This window comes from Oryza brachyantha, chromosome 11 (genome assembly GCF_000231095.2).
Source record: "Oryza brachyantha chromosome 11, ObraRS2, whole genome shotgun sequence".
Classification (NCBI taxonomy): Eukaryota; Viridiplantae; Streptophyta; class Magnoliopsida; order Poales; family Poaceae; genus Oryza; species Oryza brachyantha.
The window spans coordinates 14,354,957-14,367,848 of record NC_023173.2 but is presented as its reverse complement, the minus strand read 5'-3'; the positions used below and the strand labels follow the sequence as shown (position 1 = coordinate 14,367,848).

The following is a 12,892-nucleotide window of genomic DNA, read 5'->3' as shown; positions in this document are numbered from 1 at the left end:
ATGCAGCCGCCGGCGACGGCGAGCGGCCGCGCCAAGTGGCGAGTGGCGCGGCACACCCGCGAGAGCTGCACCAAGGTGGTGGCCAACACCCTGTGCACGCTGCTCCTCGTCGTGCTCCTCGTCGCCGGCGTCGTCCTCTTCGTCGTCTGGCTCGGCCTCCGGCCGCACCGCCCCCGCTTCAGCCTCGTCTCCTTCGCCGTCGTCGCACTGCCGCCCGGCGACGCAGCCGCGCAGCAGCAGCAGCAGGTCGCGTTCAACGTCTCCGACCGCAACCCGAACCGCCACATCGGCATCCTCTACGACGCGACGCAGGCCTCCGTCCACTACGACAACGGCGGCGTGCTCGTCGCCGGCGGCCCGGCGTTCGCCTCCGCCTGGTACCAGCCCAACAAGACCACCACGTTCATCGCCGGCTTGCTCGACGTCGTCGGGCCGAGGGCCACCGACGCCGCGTGGCCGTCCTTCCAGGCCGAGCTGCACGCCGGCCGCCTCCCGCTGCGGCTGCAGCTCACCACGGCCATCCGCTTCCGCCTCACCGGCGGCTTCGGAGCCCTCGGCTTCCAGTCCGGCCGGCGGAGGATGCACGTCGACTGCCACATGCTCGTCGGCTCCGACGGCGAGCTGCTGCCGGAGTCCGTCGGCGCCGCCTGCGACAGATACTTCTCATGATCTCACCGATCAACGGCAAAAAAAAAAAAGCGAAATTGATGGATAATAATAAAAAAAAATAGGACACTGATATAAATATGTAGAGCTGAAAAATATTGTAATACATAATGTTCAATTTGATTGTTTTTAATGCATTCTATGTGGCTTTCTCTGTTTATGTTCAGCTATGTCCATTTGCAATTTGTAAATACTTCCATTGGAAGATTATTCACTATAAACTTTGACCATCTATCTTTTTCCCAAAAAAAATGATAAATACTTAAATAAGCCCTACATCATTAAAATATGTTGAATTTTAAGCATGAACTTTCTCGTTCATCATAGTATGACCATTTAAAAATTAGTTAAAGTTAAAATAGAGGCAATTGTTGCACAAGGGGTGGATCTAACATGGGGTGACGAGGGCTCGACCATTTAAGCCACATGAAGAACACCCCCCCCCCAAAAAAAAAGTTATAGTAAAGATCAATAAAAAGATGGGCTGAAACTCTATCTAATTATTCAGATACTTAATCTCGATGGCTAGATCCGTCACTTATATATATAAATAGAAACGGAGATGGTGGCATCAGGTTCATGTGTAAACACATTCGGCCTGTGTTTTGGTGTTTGAGGCAAGCCCAAGGCCCAAACTCATGCTTCATGGGCCATTCCAAGTTCTCTACTATATATTTAGATAAATAGAAAAAGTCTGTTTGACCTCCCCAAGTATCAGCAGAATCCGATTTCACTTCTCTCAACCGCAATAGTGGATATAACACCTCCTTCCTGGGCCATTCCATAGTTGTGAACCACACATAATTTTGCAAAGTATAAGCTAACCCATAAGCTAATAGCACTTTCATGTTCCTTCAGACTGTTGGAGAACAGATATATAGACAAGGTGTTTTGCTAGTTTCAGGTTACATCTTGAGTCACAATTAATCAAATGGTTCAATTGGACCGTATGGCTAGAGGCATGTTAGAGGAAAAGAAGGCATGTGTTGTTGCATGCTTTTTAGGGCCACCAATTTTGGATTCGATCCTAACATGACAAGGAATCTGTCACTGGGGGCATGCATGCATGCATATGATGCATTTGCCTCCAAGCTTTCTGAATCATCACATGCTGTTCCAATTTTCCAATCCATCATCAAGCCAATGCAAGAACGTTGAAAGATTGTTTGGTTTGTAACCTAACTAAACAACCACTCCAAAAATTGGCAGTGTGAAAGAAAGTTTTGGAAAGTTTTTGAGCGATTTTCCGGTTCTTGGGTAGGTACTTAGACGTACTATCACATTTTTCTAGTGTAACAAAATATTTGGGTATCTCCAAATATCTCTTAATACCATAAAATTTCTAAAAAAAATTGTGGTCCATTTAGTTAATAAAAAACGACATGGCCAGATTATTTAGTTTGTTAAAATTTGAACAGTAATCCAAACAAACACAATTACTAAAAACTTAGTACTAATCACCAAATCTTGTTATTGTCAAAAAAAAATTGGCAATGCTAACTATGCCAAACAACCAATCAGAAGCCGTCATCCCAATCCCAGCGAGCCCCTCACATGTCCTTGTTTGGACGCCATGGCTTCTCACCAATGAGAGCCCACTGCTAGGGCTAAAGAACATAGTGAAAAGTGCATCAACGCAGGAGCATGAATATGAGAGAGAGAGAGATGACAGCACTTGCAGTCCATGTCAGGCTGGCCCAGGTTGATGGTGCATACTGAAGCTGACGCTGGGGCTGCCATCATCAGATTGTTTCATCCTCTCCTAGGGAGAGTGTCTGGTATATAAGGGGTTAAACTTTAGCGCATTGTTCGCATTGAATGTTTAGATATTTATTATAAATAGTAAACGTAGATTATTAATAAAACTCATCCATAATCTTGGACTAATTCGCGAGACGAATCTATTGAACCTAATTAATTCATGATTAGCCTATATGATGCTACAGCAAACATGCTCTAATTATGGATTAATTAGACTTAAAAAATTCGTCTCGTAGATTAACTCTCATTTATGAAGTTAGTTTTTTATTAGTCTGTTTAATCTTTAAATTAGTGTCCAAACATCCGATGTGACACAGGGCTAAAAAGTTTAACTTTATCTAAACAACCTCTTAACTGAATGATGAGTTGAATGACATGCCCTGGCTGGTCTAGGCTCTACCCATTGCAACTGTGCCAGTCATGCATGCTGCCCCAGGATGAAACATAGGCAGTTGCCCATCCTCCTCTCCTCTTATCTTCATTTTTGGTCACTAGGGTATCCCCACAGTCTACGTTGATATTATTTCATTTCATCTGGCTAGTGTGTGCTTCTTAAAACTCTGAGTAGAATTGTGCAGGGTTTTTTTTTTCTTCGTTGTACAGAACAATATGGTTTTTATGTTCGTCTTTGTGATACAGCCTGAGAAAATCAAGTGAGACAACATAACTGAAAGCTATTCGAAACACATGAATTTCGTACAATACGTTTTAGTTCCTATGCACAGGGATAAGACGAATAAGAAAAAAGAAGTTGCACCGTCCATAAGGGAGAGGTGCTCTATGGCGCCAAAACAGAATACAGTGGCCAATGTCTTTCAGAATTTAGAGAGAGGAAAGAAGAGAGAGGGAGATGGAATCTACAGTCAAGAATCAGCACGGTGTATAGGTGTGGGCTTGGGGGAAGATTGCCGACAGATAGTCCACTGACAGCTGAGGTGTGATTACTCCAATGTATATTGTACATGCACTATGCAGTATATGCAGTATGCCCCCCCTCTAGTCCTCTAGTAGCATGCAGCTGCTAGTGAACTGTTCTCTATGATGACCACACTCTCAGCTCACAAACCCAGAACTGTAGCCACATTGGTACCACACTCTCCATCAGTAGAGTAAACAAGTACTGCCTCCTCTTCATTGGGCTTCAGATTTTCTGCAGATGCTTTATATATGGTGTAAATTCTAGTAGTAGTAACAGCTTAGACTGTGTTTAATTTCCAAAAATTTTTAGAACAAATGTCACATCAGACGTTTGACCAGATGTCGGAAGTGTTTTTCGAATACAAATAAAAAAACAAATTAAGACGAATCTTTTGAGCCTAATTAATCCGGCATTAGCACATATGGGTAACTGTAGCATTTATGGCTAATCATGGTCTAATTAGACTCAAAAGATTCGTCTCATAAATTCTTCCATAATTGTGTAATTAGTTTTTTATTTCGTCTGTATTTAATGCTCCATTTATGTGTTCAAAGATTTGATTTGATTTTTTTGAAAAAAAAATTTGGAAACTAAAAAGGGACTTACTCGGTTTGTAGGTCTCCCAGAAATCTGCATTCTTCAGTCTTCTGGGGTTGTGAGGGAGGAATAGACTAATGTCAGGCTCACTGAAACTCTGAATCTTGAAGTTAGCAGATTTTGGTAGATTGTGTGCAGGATTGACCGGGGTTATCGGTTCTGGCTGGGTTTCTTGAATTAAGGAAATTATATTGCAGTGCAGGTGAAAACTGTCGAAATACTGATCCAAATAGAAGAAAAACAATTCTTACAGAAAGTAAATTCTGAAAAAGATTGTTGCCGGCATAGTGCATCTGTGACCATAACAGACATGCATGCATATGCAGTCCTACTCTACATATATGAAAATTGTGGCACAGTATGTAATAAGGCACAGATGAGAAGAGAATATCGTCAAAACTGTTGCCTGCCACGGACTACAGAAATTTTTCACAGGCAATCTAGGCTGAATCAGACCAACATTGCTGTGTGACCACCTCTGCATTAGGACTTCAAGGTTGCTCCAGTGCCTATTTGTCTGCGTCCTCTCATGGCTTGTGCTTTGGGCTTGGAGATAGAATGCCTAGAGGTAACTCTCAAGTTTTACACAAGATTTCTTACAGTGCTTCATGTGGTCTAGATTCAGGTTTTCATACATCCATGGTGTTGTTTGCATACTGTACTGATTCTTTGTTGAAACAGAAAAGAGAAAATAATGCAAGTTTTCATTTCTCTTTTTTTTTTTTGGTTGTTGTTGTGGTCTAGATCAATCGCAAATCCAAGCACTATTCCCATTTTATGGCAAGAAAAATCAGACCTTGTTGTCCTTTCTAGCATTTCTCATTTCATTGTTTTTATCTCTTTCAGACTTTCAGACAAGAAAACAAAAGGACAAGAAACTAAATTGCTTGACTCTCTGCTAATCATCTGCTGTGATCTAAATTAGTTCATTTTTTAAAATCTCCCTTAATCTTCTGTGATCTAAATCAATTGCAAATACAAGCACTTGTCCTTTCAGTCTTCCTATCAGGGCTTTCAGTCAAGAAAACAAAAGGATGAAAAACTAAATTGCTTGACTTGATTCTGCTAGTTATCTGCTAGCAAGACTATACCATAATTCGTGTGCATAAATATTATAGAGAGAGTTGCAGGCTTAAACATGCATTATCCTCGTCAATCTAGGGAATCAATCCACGATTACCCTTTTTTTTCTAATTGCAACTTTCAACAGTAATATACTCATTCAGATACTCACTTTGCCATAGTTAAACCCCATCATTAGGTAAGCTTACATCACAGTCACGCTGGTTTCAGTTACCAAGGTACTAGTACTATGTACTAGTACTATACTACTAGTATCAATCCCTCCAAGTATTAAAATGCATATATTATCATCAATCTTTGCTGCTTCCTATGAGGAAGAATCCATGTGTAGACCAATCCTGCCATGGACCACCAACAGCTGCCCTGCACTGCATCTGATCTTAATAAGAGGTCAAATGCACATTTCTTGCTGCAGAGCATGACATTATTGCACACTTATCATCATGGGCAGTGAGCAATATTGTCTGAAGAGCAAGCATCAAGCATGCATACATACATACAGATGCATGCAGGCAGCCCCATGTGATGTGGGAGCCGCCTCATTGTTAGCATTGCATATGCAATGTAAGCTCCATGTCTGGATGACATCAGAACAGCTAAATCTCTCAGCCAGATCCACCTAAAGATTGGTTCTTTTTTCTGTGTGTGTGTGTGTGCCCTCTCCAAGACAGGTAAAGGGATCTAGTTGTGTAGATGAACATTGAAAGGAAATTTGTTTCACTGCATAAGCATTCTGCAATAAAGATGTCCACATGTACTTAAGATGGAGGTTATATACAGATGCTAGCTAGAGAATATCCTGTGCAATGGTTGCATATCTTCAGGGAAGTCATGCATTGCAAGGAGATTTTACATGATTAGCCAAAGGTTTCACAAGTTGGAACAGTGAAGTTTTTCTACTGCTACTGTTGCATTGCATCAACATTGGCATCAGGGGAAGGGACATGTGGTGGACATCGTCTGATGGCATGTCTCCTCTAGCTCCTCCTATCTCTGTTGGCCAATGCCAAGAACAACTGAATGGGCTCAATCAGGAGCAGAGCCTCTTGCAGGCTGGCGTGTCACTTGTTGTTGTGCTGCTTCCCTTCACTGTTCCATGGATCTCAACAAGTGTCCATGGCTGCTGCTGCTGCAAAAATGAGTCCTTTCCTTTGGCGTTTGCAAGGACCATGGATTTCAGTCATCCTTGATGATACTACTCTACTACATGACCACAGCAGCAGCAGCAACAGATGATGCCACTGTGTAAAAAAGATTCCAGCTTTTATTAACTAACTATTGCTGCTCTGATGCAACCACATGCTCTTGCTGGATTCCTCTGTTGCAGGGAGGGATACCAAGAAAAGATACCAATCACTTGTGCTGAGCCAAGTAGTAATGGAGAAGTGGGCCCCTTGTGAGAAATGTGTGATGTCATCAGCCTGGCAGAGCCCCTCTGAAATCTGAATAATACTCACTCACTCTACTATAGTGCATAGCTTATGGCTGCTTCCCATTGGACATCACAGGGACAAGCGGAGCTGCCAATGTGGTCCTACCTGGATTTTGGTGAATATGTATGTATGTTATCAGAGAGGTAAATTAAACTTTCCAACCAACACACCATGAAATTACACTTCTCGTGCATACCATACCATCATTGTTTTTACAGCCCCTTAGGTCCATTTTTTGTACTTGGCAGAGCTAATTAGTACTGTAGCATACAAATAGACAAACTGATATTATGAACGGTTATATGTACAATATAGTTTTATCATAGGGCTAGAGCACTGAACTATTCATCATCTAAAAAAGACCACTGAACTGTTGCAGTAGATTTATAGCATTCTACTTGCACTATGATGTAGCTATTGACTCCACACTAAAAGGTTCAAGGAACTTGTGAAATAGTCAAAAAAGTTGTAACCATGCAATGCCTTTTAGCACCAGTACTTCTGCCTACTGCAGAGGAACTTTTCTTCAGTTTATAATTCTTTCAGTAGTGGTTGATCCTTGATGTAGAGCCTAATGAAGAATGTTTAGGTTTCCATCTTAGCCACTAAAATACTGGCCATTCTGATGATGATCACATCATTAATGTATAAGTAGGCATTTCTTTTCACATGCAGCCATGCAAAACAGGCTGCATTTATATGGTGCATCTCTTGTTGTATAGGAGTACCTTTGTCTGCTTGCTTCAGAGGTAGGTGGTCTATTGCTTCTTGTTTAATTAGAAAGATCATCAGAGTGTTAGGAATTTAGTAGTAGGATCATGGAATGGAAGGGATGTTATGTCAATCTGGCTGTAGTTAGTAGATGGAATAACCAGTACTACTAGAAAGATATTATATTGGTATCATATATAGCTTGAATGCTATGACATCACTAGCCTATTCCAAGTTACTTTTAGAGAGATCTTCATTGTCATTACATACCTAGTTTGAACAATTATGTTCCACTCAGCACAATAGAACATGGCACATGCTTATCTCACTGGTTCCAATAGAAAAGGTTCAACCTAGAACATTGTACAGTAGTCCTAATCACCGGTAAAGGTAGCACCTAGGACTTGTTTGTATAGTACTACAAATTATTGAAACAAAAATCATTTATATCACTATAAGAAGGTCCATGTGCTGCAAATGGAGCATATGAAAGGAACAATTATTGAACACCTGAAATAGGATCCCCTGAACCAAAGAGTTGTTGGACAAGAAAAGGTTAAATCCCTGATGTAATAAGGGGAAAATCCATGTGATGATTATGGGGTAATCGGTTAGACCGAGTAATTTGGTGCTGTCTTTGGGAATTTTTTGTCATCTAGGACTGAAGATTGAAATGGAAAACCAAGTAATTTATTTAGTTTTGAACATTTTGGTTTAGTCTTCGGTCATGATTGAAATTGTGATCCAAAAAAACCACACAAATCTCAGCTCCACCGTCAGCCTGTTGTTGTTGATGAAAGACCGAGATATCGCAGAGGGAGGGTGAATGTGACTGTTTAAAAAACTTAATAGTGCAAGTTAGTACTTCATCGGAGTCTCGCGTCCCAACCACTGGAGTCTCTGGTACCTCTTCTATGCCAAGACAGAGAGATGGTACTGAAAACTCCAGAGATATGGAGATGGTTCTTTGCAGAGCTAATCTAGTAGGCTTCAACATTTAAGAAACAAATAGACTTCAAGAAAATGGCAAGACATGACACTTTTTTGCCGGAGTTCGGATCTCTTAACCCTACTCTTCGTTGAGGGACTGCAAGGAGTCCAATCTCTCCCCATCCCAAGCCTCACTAAGCTCAAAACCATGAATATGCCTAATGCCTTGGTTTCCAAGCTAGCACCTAGGAGATCTGCTATAGGGGGACCATAGGAGGTTCAACCCTAGCAACAGTGAAGCTTGCTCTACCAATCAAACTTATAGGAGTGACTGAGTGAGTTCGGTATCCACTAACTTAACTCATTTTCTTGCGGAAGTGAGGAGAACCTTGCCGACTAGGAGGCAAGCCTCCAAGAGTAATAGGCTTGGATCTTCAGCCGGAGGCAATCCCAATGCGCTCTTCACTAGTATATAGGTGCCACCCATTGCAAACCCTAGATTTCTCTCTATAACCACTCTCTCTCTCTCTCTCTAGAAGAATGAACCCTAGGGGGATAAGGGATGAGTGATGGAGATCCCTAGAAGAATGCCTGGTAGTAATAAATGCACAGTGCCCAAAAAGGAATGGGGGAGGCTTTTATAGCAGATTAGTCGCCACTAGTCGTTGCCATGCGATTCGATTTCTTGAGACTTCGGTAAAAGCCACTAAAGACTCGGTCGATCTCGGTTACTATACTCAAGTGCCACCAAAGACTCCGATGAAAACCACTAGAAACTCCGGTAGGGTTTTTCTACCAGACTGAGAGTCTTTACCTGAGGCTCTGGCAGACACTGGAAAAGAACTAAGTGTCACTAGAGACTTTGGTGACAATCATCTGAAACTCCGGTAGAATCTCTCTACCTGATAAAGAGTTCTCACCAAAGGCTCTAGGGATACCACTGGATACTCTGATGTGAATTCTCTGTCTTACAGCAAAGTTGTACCAAGATTTTTGGTAAAGTCACTTCAATAACCCGAAATGAAAACCCAAGTGTGGTGTAAGGTGTATCGGTCAAGGCACTTTGATACTTGTTAGAACAGGTTGGGGCAGGTAAGTGTGGGCCAGAACTGTTTCTCAAGGCGGGTCAAGTCGGGTTGGGCAAGAACGGTCCTGGCCTCGACCCCAAAGTTCATCCCCAGCCTCGGAAACAAAAACGGGGCAAAACCCTCCCCGCCCCCAGACCCGAACGGGGCCCCGACACTCACGAGAAATTGTTCACGGAGAGAAAGGGAGGAGAGACTCACGCCTACCGCCGGAGGCCACTGTCGTCGTCACATTGACTAGCGCCACCCACCCGTTCCTTCATCGGTCGCAACACAGCGTGTTGAGGTAGGCGGTGACGTCGTGCCCCGTGCGCTTCAGGACGTGGTGCAACGTCCACCACTTGTGCAACTCCATCTCCCGCGGCCGGCGTCGGCCACGGTGGAGCGGGCCGATGGACAGCACCTGTGGCATGTACGCGCGCTCATCGTCGTCGCAGACCGACTTGGGCACGCGGTACACCGACAAGCGCGCCAACGGGCACGCCGCCTCCTTGTTGCGCACATCTGCCATCTTCCCACGAATGGTCATCACCTATTCCGGGTCCTGTGGCTTTGGGCTATGCGCCGGTGACTGCACCTAGATCCGGCAGATTTTGGAAGGAGAAGCTAGAGGAAGAAGATGACCCTAAGGGCATAATAGACTTTTCACATATTGTGTCATGCCACATTAACATAAGCGGTATAAAATTAGAAAACCAACAAAAGTGGTATAAAATTAGAAAATCATCTCTCTCTAATGGCAAATATGTAAGAGCAATTATAAAAGTGGCAATTGAAAAGTAACCACGTATAATAGCGGCAAATAGTTAAATTCCCCATTTCCAAGTTAGCTCTAGACCACATCCGCTATCCAAAATAATCCACTTTATATCTATATCCATGCATCATTTGTATCGGCTCTAAATCCCTCCAAAGTTTGACCGTTTGTCTTATTTTAAAAAATTATTAAAAAATAGTCACACATAAAATACTATTCATGCTTTATCTTCTAATAACCATAAAAGTACTAATCTTAAAACTCTTTTAAATAAGAGGAACGGTCAAACGGTAAACACAGGTGTAGTATGATTTAGGATACATCAATCACTATCCATTCAAATTCGATATGTTTGTGCACCTACCCTCTTTTCTGATTCCTATGTTTTTTCTAGTTTATTTAAACGACTTTCAAATACTTTTCATGTGTTTAACAATCAATTTGTCCTACACTTCCATTCCTAGCTTTCCTATGTTTTTCTTATCTTTTTTTTTTGATCCTGCATTTCACTAGCTAGTGTTCTTATAGGCCTGGACCTATGTTGTTATAGCTGAATATCAGAATGACCTACTGATGAGAGCCATGAAAAGGTGCATCTTCGATGTACCAAAAGATATGGAAAAGGAGAAAGAAAATTTATAGGGAAAAGGCAGCATAAACCATCTTAGCTGTCTTTGGGAGTTGTGTTGACTGCCAACATAGGTGTGAGTAGCCTCCCCATCCCTGCATCTGACTGCTAGGAGGAATCAACAAGTACCCCTCTCATGTTCACCATGATTGAAGCACAGCTCCCAATTACAGATTACACACACACATCCTACAGAAGAAACACACTATCAGACAAGAACATCACCAGATACCTCTTGGGACGGTGGTTAAGTGATAATAACATAATGAGATTACAAAATTGATTGCTGTCAAGTACTCTGGCAAAAAATAAGCTTAGGCAAGCACTGCCAGTATCACAAGCATGCATTACATGATGAACACAAACTGTTTGTCTGTTCTTCTCCATTGGCTCAACCAGTAAACATTCATGAGGCACATCCAATCACCAGTAAACATTCTGGCATAAGATAGCTTAGGCAAATTCTTGATCTTGTTTTTAGCATGGGCAGCACATTCATCTGCATATGAAAGTGTAGTAGTCTGCAGAGAGCATGCATCTGGTGCGTGCTGTGTGCATGCATCTATGGCGAATGCATCCACAGTATCACTACCAGTGGCTACTAACACAGTGTATGTCCTTGATGACCTTAGGATACATAAAGTAGAGCAGATGCAATGAACCTGAATTTGATGCTTGATGATTTCTCAGGGTCTGCAGATGTTGTAGTAGTATAGGAGTAGTTCTGAACCTGAATATTTTTAGAACCTCAAAGTAACAAAATTAAAATAAAACTTATGAGTGTTCACATTCATGAATAGATCATGTTCTTGGTCATTCAGATTCAAATTATTGTGCAGATTATAAATTTGATTATAGGGATAGTTTTGTACATTTAGAAATAAATTTGACGAATAGTTTGAAATAAGTCGTATAAACAATGTAACCCCTAAAATTAGTGTAACAGTAACCATAGTGCTGCCCTACACTACACTAAACTAAATTAAGCTAGGAGTACTTAATCAGTATTATACTTACATTATGCTGGTCTTAGGAGAGAGAGAGGGGCTGGAAAGACAAGGAATGTGGCAGTGCAAAAAGTGAATGACACTGAGATGAGAGCTGGTACTTGGGAAATGTGCTCTCTCTCTCTCTACTTTTTAGAGCATGTACGTCATTATCCAGCTCTAATGATATTTTAAAGAGATAAAAGGGAGAGAAGAGAGGTGGACTACTAATTTATAGTCAGTTGCACAGGGACTCTAAAAACAGAGTGTGTATATGATATGTGGGACCATGTACTAATGTTTTGTAGGTAACTATATATGAATTGGCTATTAGATTAACTATAGACGAATTAGAGCTAGTAGTTGGTATACTATTGAACTTGCTCTTAATCTCTTTTTACTCTCTTTCTTAACTGACTGTCACTCACATTCACGTCACTCAAGCACGAAGCCAGCGACCCAAGGTTAACAGTTGCAAGACGAGTACAGACGCTTGCGATATTCTAGACACCCATCTCACACCCTTGATGATCCATCCTACGGCCAGTATCAAACCCATCCTTCACTCACAGCACGTAGTAATATGCATACATGGATGTGTTTTTCTTACAACGTTCCCTACTTGAAGTACCACCCATGGGATTATTTTTTTAATCCAATAAATCATATTAATTTATATTGTCATATCAATTATTAGTATTATAATATTTTTCTGTTTGTAGTAAAAAATTATGAATCGGTTATTAAGATCACTTTTAAGATGATAATACTGATACCATAACACTATCAGTAAAGCACCGTAAAGATACAACTGAGGACATGAAAAGGTCAAACGTCATAAATCGAAAAATAGTTTGTCAATAGTGTACGTATTCTTATCGATTAAAAGGCCAAGACTGGAAAATAAACTTCGTTAAAAAAATCTTAAAATTAACTCTAAGTTTAATGTTGAGAATTTATTTTTTTCTGCTTGTAGAGCAAGTTCAATAGTATAGTCAACTACTAGCTCTAATTCATCTATAGTCAATCTAATAGCCAATTTATACAATAGCTACCTACAAAATATATATTACTCTGTCTCACCTATCATACACGCGTTGTGTCTTAGAGTTCGTGCTGTAGCTGGCTACAAATCTATAGCTCACTGTTCTTCTCTCTTCTCTTTTATCTTCTTAAAATATGTTTATAGTTGGCTTATAGAAAAGATTGCATACGTGTGGATGCATTGCAAGCATGCGTGCGTGCATGTGAGGTGTTTGGGGTGAAGCTGATTGGTGAGATCTGTTGGTGGCGAAAAGGCCCATGGTGTTTGTCTTTACAAAAGCTAGGGCATGCA

General features: G+C 41.4%; 1 protein-coding gene across 1 annotated transcript; it reads left to right on the top strand.

Moving 5' to 3' along the window:
- Nucleotides 1-669, top strand: LOC102705862 (NDR1/HIN1-like protein 2). Its single transcript, XM_006663494.2, has one exon. It carries the CDS (start codon nucleotides 1-3, stop codon nucleotides 667-669), a length of 669 nt encoding a protein of 222 aa, XP_006663557.2.
- The last annotated feature ends 12,223 nt before the right edge of the window (nucleotides 670-12,892 follow it).

Excerpts from the sequence above, each read along its gene's own strand:
- LOC102705862 (XM_006663494.2), top strand. The coding sequence starts at position 1 with ATGCAGCCGCCGGCGACGGCGAGCGGCCGCGCCAAGTGGCGAGTGGCG.